The sequence below is a fragment of the Trichosurus vulpecula genome, chromosome 2, assembly GCF_011100635.1.
Source record: "Trichosurus vulpecula isolate mTriVul1 chromosome 2, mTriVul1.pri, whole genome shotgun sequence".
Taxonomy (NCBI): Eukaryota; Metazoa; Chordata; class Mammalia; order Diprotodontia; family Phalangeridae; genus Trichosurus; species Trichosurus vulpecula.
Window position 1 is genome coordinate 235,598,057 of NC_050574.1, and position 18,494 is coordinate 235,616,550.

General features: G+C 36.9%; 1 protein-coding gene across 1 annotated transcript in view; it reads right to left on the reverse strand.

Annotated features, from left to right (window-relative positions):
- CWC22 (CWC22 spliceosome associated protein homolog) overlaps positions 1-18,494 on the reverse strand; it is an 88,232-nt gene that overhangs the window by 26,672 nt on the left and 43,066 nt on the right. Inside the window, exon 14 of the mRNA XM_036746357.1 lies at positions 12,822-12,882. Within this exon, the coding sequence (XP_036602252.1) occupies positions 12,822-12,882 (61 nt within the window). The remainder of the gene's footprint in view (positions 1-12,821; positions 12,883-18,494) is intronic.

An 18,494-nucleotide genomic window follows, 5' to 3' on the forward strand; every position in this document is an offset into this window, starting at 1 on the left:
TATGATATTAATTCATAGAACTGCAACTCATTTTTGTCATTTACAGTGAGAATGTAAATATTGATACAACGGTTGTTGTTGTTATGGTCCGTGGTTGTTATGTCCATTCATTAATCTATGAATAGGGAGATTACATTCAGAGTACCAAAAGCTAAGTTAACATTTATTTAAAAATCTATAGGGTTCTTAGCACTCTTTCCCTCCTCTTCTATAACTGTTATTGTCACTGCAGAAGAGAAGGAGTTGCACAAGATGGAGTGAGAGCTTGTATTTTTCTTTATTTCATGGGTTGCCATGGGCAAAGAAGTCTTCACTTTTTTTGTCTTTTCATTCCTACCACCTATTACAATGACTGGCATGTAGTAGTGCACTTAATAAATGCTTGCTAATTGTTGACTGAAGTAGCTAGCCTACCAAAGAAAAGACAGTCTACTTAAAGTCTTCTTAAAGGAAATATTCATGATACATAGGTATGATGCTTCTATATAGTTTACAAACTTTTACTTCTCCCAAACTAATAATTAACAATAAAAAGATAATCACTTTTTCTTTTGATTAACCACATGAAATGTAGTTTTAAATAAAAGATTAAGTAAAACAAATGTCTGGGTCATGAATTTAATTCACTCTTTTCCTTGCTGCTTTGGATTAGTAAAGAACAGAAGGGAGTACCTTTCCTGATTTGCCAATTTCCCAACAATGTCTCAGGGTACAATTAGTCCAAATAAAGAAAATATCTTATGAGTAAATTAGAATCCAATGCACTTAAAGGATGGGTGGGTTACTAGTTCAGCAGTCTTTATCAATTCCCCTTGGATACCCATACTTGCCCAGTGTTTCTTCTCCCCCAACTCCATTCCCAATGGCTTCTGAGAACTACAACTCAATAACTAAGTAATCTTTCCATTCTATGAAATTCTCCTATTACTTTGTACTTGTCTCATGGCATTTTGTGTTACTTTGAATGTATCATCTCCTCCATTAGATTGCAAGCTCCAGAATTTGGGATTATGATCCATAAAAATGGGATTTAGAGCTGGAAGGACCTCAGAGATAATCCAGCACAATCCCTTCATTTTATAAATGAGGAAAACGGAGTCTCACAGAGGTGAAGTGACTTTTTCATGACCACAAATGTAGTATCAGAAGCAGGATTTTAACACAAATCTGGTTCTAAATCCAGTTTTATGCTCCAGGATGCTGGAGTGCCTGACACAATAAGTACTTGTTAAATGAATTAATAATGGTTATATCATTCCTAACAAAAATACTATTGATATTTTGTGGTACCTTCTAGCTCTAACATATATGATTCTACAATGAAACATTAAAAGAGATGAAAAGTTTGAAAGTCTCTTTGGAAAATAAAACAAAAGCTGTTTAATTCATGCTTTCCTTAAAATACTGGAAAAAAACTATGTAAATAAAAAGTGGTATCTGGAAAGCTCTCTGATCCAAATACAAAGAGGTAGAAAACAGGAGAATGAGGAATGTATATACTTTAGTGAAAGCTGAAAGAACCCATAATCGCATAAGTCTCAAAGAACAAATGAAAACAATGCATTGTCAAAATCATATTACTTTCTATGAAAACCAAAACCTAAACACAGTATATTTATAACCTCAAGGGAAAAGAATATCTACTCAAACTTTGAAAAGCATAATGTAACACGTTCAAATGTATTCTCATACTCAATACGAAATTATGAAAACCAAGATAATCAATTATCTCATTATTTAGCTAACTAAAGTACAGTAGTAATTTATTAACGTAAAGAATCCTAGCAAAAAACAAAGGAATTATTTTCTTCAGTGAGCTTTTATACCACTTTTCCATTTGGCCAGTTCTACTTTTTAAGGAGTTTTTTTTTCCTTCAGTGAAATTTTCATGCCTCTTTTTCCATTTGATCAATTCTGCTTTTCAAGGCATTCTTCTCTTCATTGGCATTACCCTACCAAACCACACCCAAGCATTTAACACATTGGCCAAACACAATGAAGTCAATAAAAAAATATTTATTGATGACTAGTTTGACCTCAATACTCTGACATTATGCAATGTCAATTAGCTTTTAAAGTATGGTCAAACTATGATACTCCATTAAATTTCCACTCCTAATTCTGAGGTATAGCAGTGTCACTGGGTTCTCAGAGGTTAGAGAATGGGTCTTCAAGAATGCAAGTTTTAGGAGGGGGCAGAGACAAGATGGCACTGTGAAAGGAGGGAACTAATGGATATCCCTCACAAATTCTGTCAGATGTCTGAAAAAAAAATGAATCTGAATAGATATGAGAGAGCTAGAAGCCACTAGTAGACTGAGAGGGGCAGGAGCACTGGGCACACGGAACAGCACCAGACCACACCAACCCAGAACAGCAGAGGAACCCAGCCAGCGTGGTCTGGAAGAGCATGGGTGAGCTAAAGGCAGAAGCAGTAGCAGGCCCAGGGTGGAAGTACCTGCTATGGCCATGGTCAAGCCCCAGGTCTCTTAACCCAAGACAGGAGTCTGGCAGAGCTATGGGAGACACCAGCGCAGAGCTGGCAGTTGAGGAGCAGCTACCCCAGAGGCCCCCAAGCCCACAGCCTAAAGGTTTGAAACTGCCTTCTTGAACTTCCCAGGAGACATGATGGCCAGGTAAATCAGCTCTCATCCCTCCCTTGAATAAACACAGAAAATACTCCCTCAGGAGAAACAGGAGCCAGAAGTGGGGCTTCAATAGCCTTTTAGCAAGATAAGTTGAAGAGAGGGCCCTCCTTGTGGTGTCAGAAGGAGACTAGCACAGGAAGAGAGGTATCCCAGTAGGCCCCACCTCAACAGAACAACAAAAGTTACTGAACTCAAAGGGGGTGGAGCTAGCAAGCATCAACACCAGGACCCCAGATGTGCCTTTGCACAGCTAGGGGAAGTGGCAGACACCAGCACAGACAACAGCTGAGACCACCCATGCTGTAGAGCAGTCCCAGGGAAGAGGAGACATTCAGTAGCCAGACCACCCCTCCCCCACACATCACTAAACCAGAGGCCATAGCACACAAAGCCAGTAAGCAGGCCCACAGAGCCCAACAAAAGAAGCTTGGGACACAGCCCCCTGAGCCCCAGAAGCAGAGATCCACATTAGAAGCCATGTGGAAAAAAAGAAACACCACGAAAAAAACGCTAAAAAGCCAAAGTCCACTGATTCCTATTATGGAGACAGAGAAGAACAAAATACTAATTTGGAAGAGGACAGCATAGACACTATATTAACACCTGAAACCTCAAAAGGGAATGTGAACTGGTCTCCAGTCCAAAAAGCATTCCTGGAAGAAAACTCAAAGAAGACTTTAAAAACCGAATTAGGGTAGTAAAAGGAAAAAATGGGGAAAAAATTCACTGATGAAAACAAATCTTTAAAAAGTAAAATCAGCGAAATGGTTAAGGAGATTCAGAATATAAATGGAGAAAATGTCTCATTGAAAAGTGAAATCAATCAAATGGAAAAGGAAATAGAGAAGCTAAAGGAAGAAAACAATATATTAAATATTAGAGTTGGGCAAGTAGAAGCTAACAACTATGAGAACCTCAAGAATCGGTCAAACAAAATGTAAAAAATGAAAAAATAGAAGAAAATGTGAAATAACTGATTGGAAAAACAACTGATCTGGAAAACAGATCCAGGAGAGACAACCTAAGAATTACTGGTCTACTGGAGAGACACAATGAAAAAAAGAGCCTGGACAGTATTACGCTTCAAGGAAATCATTAAGGTAATGGCCCCAAGATCCTAGAACCAGTGGGCAAAATAGTCATGGAAAGAATCCACCGATCACCCCATGAAAGAGATGCCAAATTGAAAACTCTAAGAAATATTTTTTTCACAAGATTTTGAGTTACAAATTTTATCCTCATTTCTATCCTCCCCCACCATTCCAAGATGGCATATATTCTGATTGCCTCGTTCCCCAGTCAGTCCTGCCTTCTGTCACCCCCCTCCCTGCCCCCATCCCTTTTCCCCTTACTTTCTATGCCCCATTCCCTACATATCTTGTTATCCAGCTGCAAGCAAAAATAAAACAAAACAAAACCCTGTTTTGAGCATCTGCTTTTAAAACTTTGATTTCCCAATTCTCTCCCCTCTTCCCTTCCCACCCACCCTCCCTAGGAAGGCAAGCAATTCAACATATATCAGACATGTATAATTATATAAAACACTTCCACAATGCTCATGTTGTGAAAGGCTAACTATATTTCCTTCCATCCTATCCTGTCCCCCTTTATTCAATTTTCTCCCTTGACCCTGTCCCTTTTCAAATGTGTTTGCTTTTGATTATCTCCTCCCCTTATCTGCCCTCCCTTCCATCATCCCCCCTTTTTTTATGCCCTTCCCCTTACCTTCCTGTGGAGTAAGATACCCAATTGAGTATGTACGTTATTCCCTCAAGTTGAATCTGATTAGAGTAAGATTCACTCATTCCCCCTCACCTGTCCCCTCTTCCCTTCCAACAGAACTGCTTTTTCTTGCCACTTTTATGTGAGATAATTTATCCCATTCTATCTCTCCCTTTGTACCTCTCTCAATATATTCCTCTCACCCCTTAAATTTATTTCATTTTTTTAGATATCATCCCTTAATATTCAACTCATCCTGTGCCCTCTGTCTATATATATATGTATATTCCCTTCAACTACCCTAATACCAACAAAGATCTCATGAATTACACACATCATCTTTCCATGTAGGAATGTAAACAAAACAGTTCCACTTTAGTAAGTCCCTTATGAATTCTCTTTCTGGTTTACCTTTTCATGCTTCTCTTGATTCTTGTATTTGAACGTCAAATTTTTTATTCAGCTCTGGTCTTTTCATTGAGAAAGCTTGGAAGTCCTCTATTTTATTGAAAATCCATATTTTGCCTTGGAGCATGATACTCAGTTTTGCTGGGTAGGTGATTCTTGGTTTTAATGCTAGCTCCATTGACCTCTGGAATATCATATTCCAAGCCCTTTAATCCCTTAATGTAGAAGCTGCTAGATCTTGTGTTATCCTGATTGTGATTCCACAATACCCAAATTGTTTCTGGTTGCTTGCTATATTTTCTCCTGGACCTGGAAACTTTGGAATTTAGCAACAATATTCCTAGGAGTTTTCTTTTTGGGATCTTTTTCAAGAGGCGATCTGTGGATTCTTTCAATTTCAATAAGCTCTGTCACAGCAGCGCTCCTCTTTCTCCAAAAACCTGCAATCCATATCCAAGCAGGGCACAGCAAGAGAAACTGCCTTTGTGCCCACAAAGCACTCCTTGTACTCCTGCTGATCCGCTGCTAGATTCCTCCCAAAGTATGAGTCAGGGACTCGGGAAGCAGCTGATGCTGGAACTCTGGAGGCAGCCTCAGGAGCTTCCTGCTGCTGCCCCCGCCACCACTGCACCACCTCCGCCACCCCCAGGGCTAGTGGCCAGACCACTCTGAACTAGATCCTGCAGTTTCCGACTAACCTGCTCTGATTAACTGACACAGCTCAATGATTCATGGCCCTAAGGCCTGTTCCGGCTGGGTGACTCCTGGCCTGGTCTGTCCTGGTGTGGCCCACACTGCACCATGCTTTGCTCCCAGCACCATGAGAGAGACTCTTCCCAGTGATCATCCAGGCTCTCCTGGGCTGGAGACCTGCTTCCCCCTGCTATTTTGTGGGTTCTGCAGCTCTAGAACTTGTTTGGAATTATTTTTTATAGGTGTTTGGAGGGATTTCAGGGAGAGCTTAAGAAGTCCTGGCTTTCCAGCTGACATCTTGGCTCCACCTCCTCAACTCCAAGAAATATTATAGCCAAATTTAAGAATGAGCAGGTCAAGGAAAAAATACTGCAAGCAGCCACAAAGAAACAATTCATATGTTGTGGAATTACAGTCAGGATCACACAGGATCTTTCAGCTTCTACATTAAATGACAGGAGAAATCGGAATATGAGATTCTGAAAAGTCCAAGGAGCTTGGACTACAAGCGAAAATCAGCTACCCAGCAAAATTGAGCATAATCTTTCAGGCAAGAAGATGGACATTCAACAAAATAAGGGAATTCCAGACCTTCCTGGTGAAAAGGCCAGAGCTCAATGGAAAATTTGATCTTCAAATACAAAACTCAAGAAAGACATAAAAAGGCAAACAAGGGGGAAAAAGGCTCTTGTTAATCAATATGGCAAATTATGTACATCCTTTTATGGGATTATATTGTTTTATATATGTTTTATATATGTATATGTGTGTGTGTATACGTATATGTATGTATATATGTCAATCTTGAGAATAGTACAGTTATTATGATACCTAAAAAGGACATTCATAGACTGTGGGTGTCACTAAAAAATAACTGATATAATGGTAAAAAAATATAATTAAGAGATATAAAGGGATGGTTCAGGGAAAAGAGGTAAGGAGATAGTAGAAAAGGGTAAATTACATCACATGATGAGGCACAAAAACATATTATAGTGGAGGGAAAGAAAGGAGGGAGAAGAGCAGTATTTAAGGTTTACTCTCATAGGATTTAGTTCAAGAATGGAATAACACACTCTGATAAGTATAGAAATCAAACTTGTCCAACAAGCAGTAGGAGGAAAAAGGGGAAATAAAAGGTGGGGGGGGGGGTGATCAGAAAGAAGGGAAGAAGTTGCAAGGGGGAAAAAGTAAGAAAACGGTTGGGAATCAAAAGAGAGGGTAAACTGGGGAAGGTGGTGGTCACAAAAGCAAAACTCTTTTGAGGGGTGGAAGGGAGAAGGGAGAAATAAAAATATAAACAGGGGATATAGGATGGAGAAAAAGACAGACAGTAATCATAACTGTGAATGTGAATGGGATGAACTCTCCCATAAAACGGAAGCAGACAGCAGGATGGATTAAAAACCATAATCCTACAAAATGTTGTTTATAAGGAACACATTTAAAACGGGGGTACACATTGGGTAAAGGTAAAAAGCTGAAGTAGAATATATTTTGCTTCAGCTAAAGTGAAAAAAGCAGGGGTAGCAATCCTAATCTCAGACAAAGAAAATGCAAAGAGTCATCTAATTAAAAGAGATAAGGAAGGACCCTATATCCTGCTAAAAGGCATCATAGACAATGAAACGATATCATTATTTAGCATATATGCACCAAGTGGTATAGCATGCAAATTCTTAGAGGAGACATTAAGGGAGTTACAGGAAGAAACAGAGAGCAAAACTATACTAGTGGGGTATCTCGACTGCCCCCTCTCTGAACTTGATAATTCTAACCTCAAAATAAACAAGAAGTTAAGGAGGTGAATAGAATTTTAGAAAAGGTAGAAATGATAGACCTCTGGAGATAAGTGAATGGGGATAGAAAGGAATATACCTTTTCCTCAGCAATACATGGCATATACTCAAAAACTGATCATGTACTAGGGCATAAAAACGTCGCACTCCAGTGCAGAAAGGCAGAAGTAGTCAAAGCACCCTTTTCAGAACATGATGCAATAAAAATTATTTGTAATAAAGGACCATGGAAAAGTAAATCAAAAATTAATTGGAAACTGGATAATCTAATCCTAAAGAATGAGTGGGCCAAAGAACAAATCATAAAAACAATTAATAACTTCATTCAAGAGAATGACAATAATGAGACAACATACCAAAACTTATGGGATGCAGCAAAAGCAGTTCTTAGGGGAAGTTTTATATCTCTAAATGCTTACATGAATAAAACAGAGAAAAAGGAGGTCAATGAATTGGGCATGCAACTGAAAAAGCTAGAAAAACAACAAATTGAAAATCCCCAATTAAATACCAAATTAGAAATACTGAAAATCAAAGGAGAGATTAATAAAATTGAGATGAAGAAAACCATTAAATTAATAAATAAAACTAAGAACTGGTTTTATGGAAAAAAAAAACCAATAAAACTGATGAACCTTTGGTCACTTTGATTAAAAAAAGAAAAGAAGAACACCAAATTACCAGTATCAAAAATGAAAAGGGTGACTTCACCTCCAATGAAGAGGAAATTAAAACAATGATTAGGAATTACTTTGCCCAATTGTATGCCCATAAATTTGACAACCTTAGGGAAATGGATGAATATTTACAAAAATATAAATTGCCCAGGTTAACAGAAGAGGAAGTAAAATACTTAAATAACCCCATCTCAGAAAAAGAAATTGAGCAAGCCATCAATGAACTCTCTAGAAAAAATTCTCCAGGGCCAGATGGTTTTACATTTGAATTCTATCTAACATTTAAAGAACAATTAATTCCCACACTTTGTAGACTATTTGGGAAAATAGGTGAAGAAGGAGTCCAACCAAATTATTTTTATGACACAAATATGGTACTAATACCCAAACCAGGAAGAGTCAAAACAAAGAAAATTATAGAACAATTTCCTTAATGAATATTGATGCAAAAATTTTAAACAAAGTATCAGCAAAAAGACTGCACAAAAAGATCACAGGAATAATACACTACGACCAGGTAGGATTTATTTCAGGAATGCAAGGCTGGTACAATATTAGGAAAACTATCAATATAATTGATCATATCAACAACACAACCAGCAGAAACCATATGACCATCTCAATAGATACAGAAAAGGCCTTTGACAAAATGCAACACCCATTCCTATTAAAAACACTACAAAGCATAGGAATAAATGGAGCCTTCCTTAAAATTATAAATAGCATCTATCTAAAACCATTAGCAAGCATTATATGTAATGGGGATAAGCTAGATGCATTCCCAATAAGATCCAGGGTGAAACAAGAATGTTCATTATCACCCCTACTAGAAGTATTAGCTATAGCAATAAGAAAAGAAAAAGAAATTGAAGGAATTAGAATAGACAAAGAAGAAACTAAATTATCACTTTTTGCTAATGATAAAATGATTTACTTAGAAAACCCTAGAGAATCAAGTAAAAAACTACTTGAAATAAAAAAACAACTTTAGTAAAGTTGCAGGATGTAAAATAAACCCAGATAAATCCTCAGCATTCTTCTACACTACTAACAAAACCCAACGGCAAGAGAAAGAAAGAGAAATTCCATTTAAAGTTACTGTAGACACGATAAAATATTTGGGAGTCTTACATGCCAAGACAAACCCAGGACCTATATGAACACAATTACAAAACACTTTTCACACAAATAAAGTCAGACCTAAATACATGGAAAAACATCAGTTGCTCATGGTTGGGCTGAGCTAATATAAAAAAAAATGACAATTTTACTTAAATTAATTTACTTAGTGCCATACCAATCAAACTACCAAAAAATTATTTTACAGAGTTGGATGAAATAATAACAAAATTCATCTGGAAGAACAAGAGGTCCAGAATATCTAGGGAATTAATGAAAAGAAAAGCTAGGGGAGGTGGCATAGCCATACCAGATATCAAACTGTATTACAAAGCAGCACTCATCAAAAATACTTGGTACTGGCTAAGAAACAGAGTGGTGGATCAGTGGAGTAGGTTAGATACACAAGACACAGCAGTCAACGACTAAGCAATCTACTCTTTGATAAACCCAAAGAATCCAGCTTCTGGGCTAAAAATTCACCATTTTACAAAAACTGCTGGGAAAATTGGAAAAATGGTAGGGTAGAAACTGGGCATAGATCAATAGCTTAACACCATATACCAAAATAAATGGGTTCATGATTTTGGAATAAAGGCTGAAACTATAAGCAATTTGAGAGAGCCAGGAATAGTTCACCTATCAGATTTATGGGAAAGGAAAGAATTCATGACACAACAAGAGGTAGAGAGTATTACAAAATGCAAAATGGATAATTTTGATTACGATAAATTGAAAAGTTTCTGCATAAAAAGAGCCAATGCAACAAAGATTAGGAGGGAAGCAGAAATTTGGGAGAAAATCTTTATAACAAGTGTCTCTGATAAAGGCCTCATGTCTAAAATATACAGGAAACTGAGCCAAATTTATAGGAATACAAGTCATTACCCAATTGAGAAATGGTCAAAGGATATGAACAGGCAGTTTTCAGAGGAAGAAATTAAAGATATCTATAGGCATATGAAAAAATGCTTGAAATCATTACTGATTAGAGAAATGCAAATCAAAACATCCACTCCTAAGTTTATGGACTTCAGGATACCTTCTTCATGTAGAGAGCTACTCTTCAGCCCTCTCCTATAAAATGTATTTATTTAAACTACAAGCTGTGTAGGTATGAAAAATATCCAAACCCTCAGAGCTTAGGGTTTGAAGAACACTACAGGCTCTCATTCTACACTATCTATCTATCTATCTATCTATCTATCTACCTGTCTATTTATGGTGTGGAATGGGAATTCATAATGCTTTTCGAACTACAAGCTCTGAAGGTTTGGAGGTTTGGATATGTTCTGGCATCCAGTTATGTTCAATAAATATATTTAAATATATAATATATATCAACAACATTTTTATATTCATTTATATTATAGACTACTTATAGATATTATATAAATAGTATGTACTAAATAGACAACTACATATAGATAAATAGATCTATCTTATCTGAGGTAGAATGGGAGCCTATAATGCTCTTCAAACTAGTATGTGTATATATGTGTGTGTGCATGTGTGTGTATGTATGTGTGTGTGTACATACATATATGTAAAACCATCCATCCATCCATCTCCTTGTTATCTTCACCTGAGAATTAGTAGGTACCATCTTCACTTTTTCTATGTGACAAATCTTTCATATTATTGAGTTTTGCCACTTCATCTGGGATAGTTTTCTCTACCATCCCTCTCAATTTAATAGCTAAGCTCATTTTCTTTATTCTAACATTACTAGGCTGTTAGATCAAGAAAATGTTGTTAAGTATGGCATAAACAGATTTGAACATAGCAGCTGATAAAATTTTGTGTTTCAGAGATATATATAGGATGAATTATACCAAAGTTCAGGTAAATTTGGAACTGGTTAAACAGAACTAATCACAAGACTATTGACTAATGAATTAACATCAGCCAAGATGAGGTCTCTAGTGAAATGAACTATTCTTGTTTTCATTATATTTAATATCTTTATCAGTTATTTGAGGAAGAAAGTAACATGCTTTGAATGTGTAAGTGATACAGAAATGGAAACGTTAGGTAACATGCTGATGAATTTGTATTTGAAAAACCTTTCAATAGCTAATATGGATTTTCTGCTCACATCACTGCTCCAGTTTTTCAGCTGTTACAAATCTGATTCATTCTTAAAATTCAGCACAAGTCACAATTCGAAATAAGCTTTCATGGACAATTGTGGTCAATTTCTTCCTTCTTTGAAAGCATGCACCATATAATATAGCAAGACAGGGTGCAAGGCTTAGTGTAAAGAAGAACTGAATTCAAATCCCACCTGTGACACACAGCTGTGTGAACCTAGGCAAGTCACATGATCCCTACAGGGCTGTTTCCTCATCTTTAAAAGTGGATGATATTGGTAGAATCCACTTCAGAAAAGAAACTGAGGTGCTGTGAGGCTCAAATGACACCATCTCAAAAGCATCATCTCCTAAGGTATGGAATGGGAGCCAATGATGCTCTTAAAACTATAAGCTCTGAAGGCTTGGATACACTTCATATCTAGTTATATTCAATAATTATACCAAGCACTTGGAGTCTAAAGAAGACTATGGACTACAAATAAAATAATTTCCTTTTTAATACTTTTAGTCCAAAGAACAAACAGCCAAGGGAAATGAGTTAGAGACCTATGACTTTTCTTATACCATTACTAATATCTTTTCTAATAAGCTTTTCCTTCAATAAACTTCTGATTTCATCAATATGAGTATACCTCCTATTCATATAAACCACAATATTTTCTGTGTCTTAGTATATGATTTTTATGAGTGGGTATGGCCCACAATATTTTTCAATTAGTGGAAGGCTAACATTTTGGTGATAAAACTTCGCGAAAAATAGTGAGGCTAGTTCTGAGACAACAGTCTATTACTGGATCCAAACTCCAGGTCATAACTACTGCCTTTGAGAACCTTGTGATCACTGTCTCAATAGGGAAAAAATCCAAAACTTTGGTGGGTTGATTTGTTAAGACTACTATTTCCAAAAGAAGAACTAGATGCCCAAATTGTGATAAAAATATTGCTAAAGATTGAGATATTAATTTAATGAATATTTATTTAATTTTTTTATTGCAAAGAACCATGCTAAACGCAATCAAGAATATGTGAAACAAAAAACAGAAAATGTGTTCTCTACCCTCTAAGAACTTGCAATCAAGTTGGAGAGACTAAATACAAACGTCAAACAACGAGAAGCATACTAGTTAATTCCCCACTCAATTCCCTTGCCAGACTGGGAACTATTTCATATTTTGGAAATTAGAAAAATTTTTGGCATAGGCACCTGGAAATGGAGGCAAAGCAGCAGGTATTTGTTTTCTGTTCTACAATTACAATGCAATATAATAGCAAGATCCTGTGATCTTTGCTATTTGTATTACAAAAGAATTCTTCACTGTATTAAAAATTCAATTCAACACAGAAATCAAGTTCACCAAAGTATTTAAAGAATAATTAAAATCACATCCAATCTTTCAAAAGCATTTATGTATGAAAACTCCCAAATTTGATATGCTTTCCCCTTTACCCATGAATCAGTTAATATGTAGGATGGATAGTGTTAAACATCAATGCAAGGATCTGTGATTTAAATAATTAAAGCAAAGAAAAAGAATACCTGAAAAATATTTATGATGGAACTAGTTAGTCCTTACTACATAATATTCTTACTTCACAAAAGCTATCTTTGCTAAACACCAAACTATACTCTTCCTTGTAGAAAATGACAAATTATCTTACTGTTTGGCTGTCGGGGAACTCCATTTTCAGCAATTTGTGAGCACATTCTTCAAAATCTAAACTGTAGACAAAAAATGGCATATTTTAGATTTGGAACTTGTAGAATTCATTTAAACAATAGTATGACTGAAGGCACAGAACTTCCTTTCACTGTTAATACTGTTTGATTATATTTTGGTACAATTTCAGTAGTCTAGTATTATCTGAAGGAAAATAAATGATATATCAGATACATAAGTATCATAGTATCATCTCACATAATTTTCAAAGTAAGGTCTTAGTATTTTAACTGTAACTTTAAGGATAAGTCCTTTAACTTGTTTTGATTCTTTGAGTTATTTATTCTGCTCACTGTCTTTAGCTCCAAATTGAGCAAAATAAATTCAAGCAGACTTTCCTTGTGGGAAAAAATAATTTCGAAAACACAAAAGAATTATTAAATAAACACTCGAAAAATAGTTATATATGTTTGTAGGCATGTTATAAGTTCTGAAGGATTTCTCAAACTTTCTAATTAAATAATTCAGGAATTCAGTCCAAAAATCTTTAAATGTCTAGACTTTAAGGCATCAGACTCCTAGGCTGCAAACTTCAAAATATGGTGTCTTATGACCCATATTTCCCAAGTAAGCCAGTTTTTCACATGGCCAGCTATGTTCTAATCTAGAAGAATCTAAAGAATAGGAGAGTTAAAAAGTGTTCACTTAAAAAAATTAAGAAAAATTAAATAGAAGCACAAGGTAGAAACAAAACAAGATGGAAAGTTTTAAAGTTGATGTTAATATTTGAGGGAAAACATTCAAATCATGTATCATAAGAATATTTAATTCAGTGAGACATTCAAGTGACGTGAAAAAGGTTTTATTAAGCACCTATTGTGTGCCAGACACTGTGCTAGGCATTAGCAAAACAAAAAATGGGCAAAAACAGTCCTTGCTCTCAAAAAGCTCACAGGTTATGTGGCCCAACCTCTCATTTTACAGTCCCAGACAGGTCACATAACTTACTGTAGGGTCCAACAGGCATTAAGTAATGGAACGAGGAACTCAGGTCCTGTGGTTCCAGGTTCCAGATGAACTGCTCTGGAAATGAAATACTAGAAAACTTAAACTTCATTCAAGAATGATGTTAACACTTTGATGTGCTTCTGCAAGAGGTATGTTTCCATATTAGTTCTCATTCTACTTAAATTTAGAACTGAGACTAAAAATATTCAACAAGAGTCGGGAGCCAAGATGGCAGCTGGAAAGCAGGGACCAGCCTGAGCTCCCTGCCGAGCCCCTCCAAAAACCTATAAAAAATGGCTCTGAACCAATTCTAGAACGGCAGAACCCACAGAACAGCAGAGGGAAGGAGGGCTCCAGCCCAGGACAGCCTGGATGGTCTCTAGGTGAGGTCTATCCCGCACGGAGCTGGGAGCTGGGAGCTGGGAACGGAGTGGAGCAGAGCCCAGCCTGAGCAGCGTGGACCAACAAGACCAGCAACCGGGCAGAGCATGCCCTAGCGCCCTGATTCAGTGAGCTGCAGCAGTTACGAGACTTCTCAACCCACAAACACCAAAGACTGCGGAGAAGGTTAGTGGGAAAAGCTGCGGGAGTGGAAGGAGTTCACGGTTTGGCTTCCAGCCCCGGGGGTAGCGGAGGTGGGGCAGCTATGGCTGCTGCTGCTTCCGGCTCCACGCCCACCTGGTGGGAGGAATTAAGTGGCGGATCAGAGCAGGGGTGCACAGCCTGCCAAAGATCTGAGCCCAGTTCGGGTTGGGGGTCCTTGGGGAAGGAGCAGTGCTGGTGCGGCAGAGCTGGCACCTCCCCCCCAAACGTGGAACATAGAACTCTGTAGTCTACAAGCAGTCATACCCCACTGAAAATCTCAAAGGTCAAGTTAGTTGGCTGGGATTATGGCCAGGCAGCGAAAACGCACCGAGATTCAGTCTCAGACTCTGCATTCTTTCTTTGCTGACAAAGAAGACCAAAACATACAGACAGAAGAAATTAATAAAGTCAAAGAGCCTACAACAGAAACCTCCAAGAAAAACATGAACTGGTCCCAGGCCATGGAAGAGCTCAAAAAGGATTTGGAAAAGCAAGTTAGAGAAGTAGAGGAAAAATTGGGAAGAGAAATGAGAAGGATGCGAGAAAACCATGAAAAACAAGTCAATGACTTGCTAAAGGAGACCCAAAAAAATACTGAAAAATACACTGAAGAAAACAACACCTTAAAAAATAGATTAGCTCAAATGGCAAAAGAGCTCCAAAAAGCCAATGAGGAGAAGAATGCCTTGAAAGGCAGAATTAGCCAAATGGAAAATGAGGTCCAAAAGACCACTGAAGAAAATACTACTTTAAAAATTAGATTGGAGCAAGTGGAAGCTAGTGACTTTATGAGAAATCAGGATATTATAAAACTGAACCAAAGGAATGAAAAAATGGAAGACAATGTGAAATATCTCCTTGGAAAAACCACTGACCTGGAAAATAGATCCAGGAGAGATAATTTAAAAATAATTGGACTACCTGAAAGTCATGATCAAAAAAAGAGCCTAGATATCATCTTTCAAGAAATTTTCAAGGAGAACTGCCCTGATATTCTAGAGCCACGGGGCAAAATAAAAATTGAAAGAATCCATTGATCGCCTCCTCAAATAGATCCCAAAAAGAAATCTCCTAGGAATATTGTCGCCAAATTCCAGAGCTCCCAGATCAAGGAGAAAATACTGCAAGCAGCCAGAAAGAAACAATTTGAGTATTGTGGAAACCCAATCAGAATAACCCAGGATCTGGCAGTTTCTACATTAAGAGATCGAAGGGCTTGGAATGCGATATTCTGGAGGTCAATGGAGTTAGGATTAAAACCTCGAATCACCTACCCAGCAAAACTGAGTATCATGCTCCAAGGCAAAATATGGATTTTCAATAAAATAGAGCACTTTCAAGCTTTCTCAGTGAAAAGACCAGAACTGAATAGAAAATTTGACTTTCAAACATAAGAACCAAGAGAAGCATGAAAAGGTAATCAAGAAACAGAAATTGCAAGGGACTTGCTAAAGTTGAACTGTTTTGTTTACATTCCTACATGGAAAGAGGACATGGATGATTCATGAGACCTCAGTATTAGGGTAGTTGAAGGGAATATGCATATATATATATATATATATGTTTATGTATATATATAAGTGAATGTGTATGTATGTATATATCTATGTGTATATATATGTGTGACACAGGGTGAGTTGAAGATGAAGGGAAGATATCTAAAAGAAATAAAATGAAATTAAGGGATGAGAGAGCATCATACTGAGAGAGGGAGATAGGGAGAGATAGAATGGGGTGGATTATCTCACATAAAGGTGGCAAGAGGAAGCAGTTTTGTGGGAGGAGGGGAGAGGGCAGGTGAGGGAGGAATGAGTGAACCTTGCGCTCATCGCTCATCAGATTTGGTCTGAGGAGGGAATACCATACATACTCAGTTGTGTATCTTACCCCACAGGAAAGAAGAGGGAGGAAGATAAAAAAAAAAAATAAAAGGGTGGGATGATGGAGGGGAGGGCAGATGGGGGTGAAGGTAATCAAAAACAAACACTTTGGAAAGGAGACAGGGTCAAGGGAGAAAATTCAATAAAGCGGGATGGGTTGGGAAGGAGCAAAAGATAGTTAGTCTTTCACAACATGAGTATTGTGGAAGGGTTATACATAATGATACACATGTGGCCTAGGTTGAATTGCTCGACTTCTTAGGGAGGGTGGGTGGGAAGGGAAGAGGGGAGAGAATTTGGAACTCAAAGGTTTAAAATTAGATGTTCAAAAACAAAAAAAAAAAAAGTTTTTGCATGCAATTAAAAAATAAGATACACAGGCAATGGGGCGTAGAAATTTATCTTGCCCTACAAGAAAGGAAGGGAAAAGGGGATGAGAGGGGAGGGGGGTGATAGAGGGGAGGGCTGACTGGGGAACAGGGCAACCAGAATATACGCCATCTTGGAGTGGGGGGGGAGGGTAGAAATGGGGAGAAAATTTGTAATTCAAACTATTGTGAAAATCAATGCTGAAAACTAAATATGTCAAATAAATAAATTTAAATTAAAAAAAAATATTCAACAAAAATTTAATAGTTACATATCTTACTGTCAGACTTACCTATGTTTTTACCCCACCAACACCAATGGCCAATTACTATTTATGGACACAAGACAACTTAACACTAGGGTGAAATTTTATAAAACAATGGATCAAAACAGGCATAATGAAGAAAAACCACCTACCCAAATAAACCCTTAACATTTTAGTTGTGATGTACACAAATATACCTTGCAATGGCAAAGTCAATTTTGAAGAGATCATTTGCACAAAAAAAAATACAGAAACATAACAGTATTTACAAATGGAGACAGTGCAAGCATTTTCCCTCTTAATTTTCTTTAAAAAAAAAAAGTTTTAGTTTATAGGGAAAATCTAAATTCTGAAAAGCAGATCAAGTAGTTGATGGGGAAAGTAATTAATATCCCATTTTCCTTGTTAAATTTTATTATTTTCCTTCATGCCTAGTAAGTGAAACATGGAGAAAGCCAGCTGCATAAGTGACCTATTTTTCTTGTTCATAATTTTACTTATAAAGTATGTGGCCTTTTTCCCACAGATGAGGCCATTCTGAAGTTATACTCATTGTTCTACTAAGTATTTTTAAATTAAAAAAAAAAAAAAGAAACTTTCATATTGATTAGTTCCTAAGCATAAGCTTTCAATTTTCCAATAGTGCTTGTAAAATAGATTTTACTACTGGTTCAAAATTATTTTAACAGCAAATTTACACATAAATAAAACCACATTTTATGTTTAAGTCTTAATATCTCAGATTTTGTGTTGGAAAGAAACGGATGCATTAATCTTAGAATAAATTATTAGTGGTAGAAGAATGGGCAAAGAAAGGGCATATACCTTCTACATTAAGTATTGGTAAAAATTGGTTTGGCTGCATACACATACTCAAAAAAAAGTAAAATTAGTAGAGAAATAGCAGTCCTACCTACTAACAAACCTAAAGCTTAAAGAAAAAAAGGGATCCAAATTATACAAAGTCCTTTGAGACTTGAATAAAGGCCAAACCAAGCTTAACTAGACCAAAACAACAAAGAAAGTTAAATTATTTTCAAAGGACATGCCAATCCTTGAGGGAGGAAAAATTTGTACATCAGCCAAAATTATTCAAGTGGTCCCAAGAAGACTGGAAGAATAAGGTGGTGGTGAGACAAGTCTTAACAGGCCAATATTAAAGACAAGAAATGGAAAAAGTTATTTAACTCAGACACTTTGCAGAGGTTTGTTAAAAGATTACCTAACAAAGTGTTGGATTTGTTTAAAATGCCCCATACACTACCCACCTCCCTACAGAGAAATGATGGACTCAAAAGGTATAATGAGTCATACGTTTAAAACAGGGCTGTCCAAAATGTGTCCCTCAACTTGAGGCCCCCAGTACTATTTACAGGGCCTGCCTACGAGCACAGAAATTTACATAAATGCTTTAGTAAACTGAGCTACTTCCAAGCTCTCACTAAATGGCAAATCAAAATATATTGTCTATTGTTTCAATAAAAACCTAAGGGTGGACAGCCCTGATTTAGGATAGAGTCAATGAGGGAATTTGCTTTGCCTGACAAAAAACTAAGATTTTTGTTTT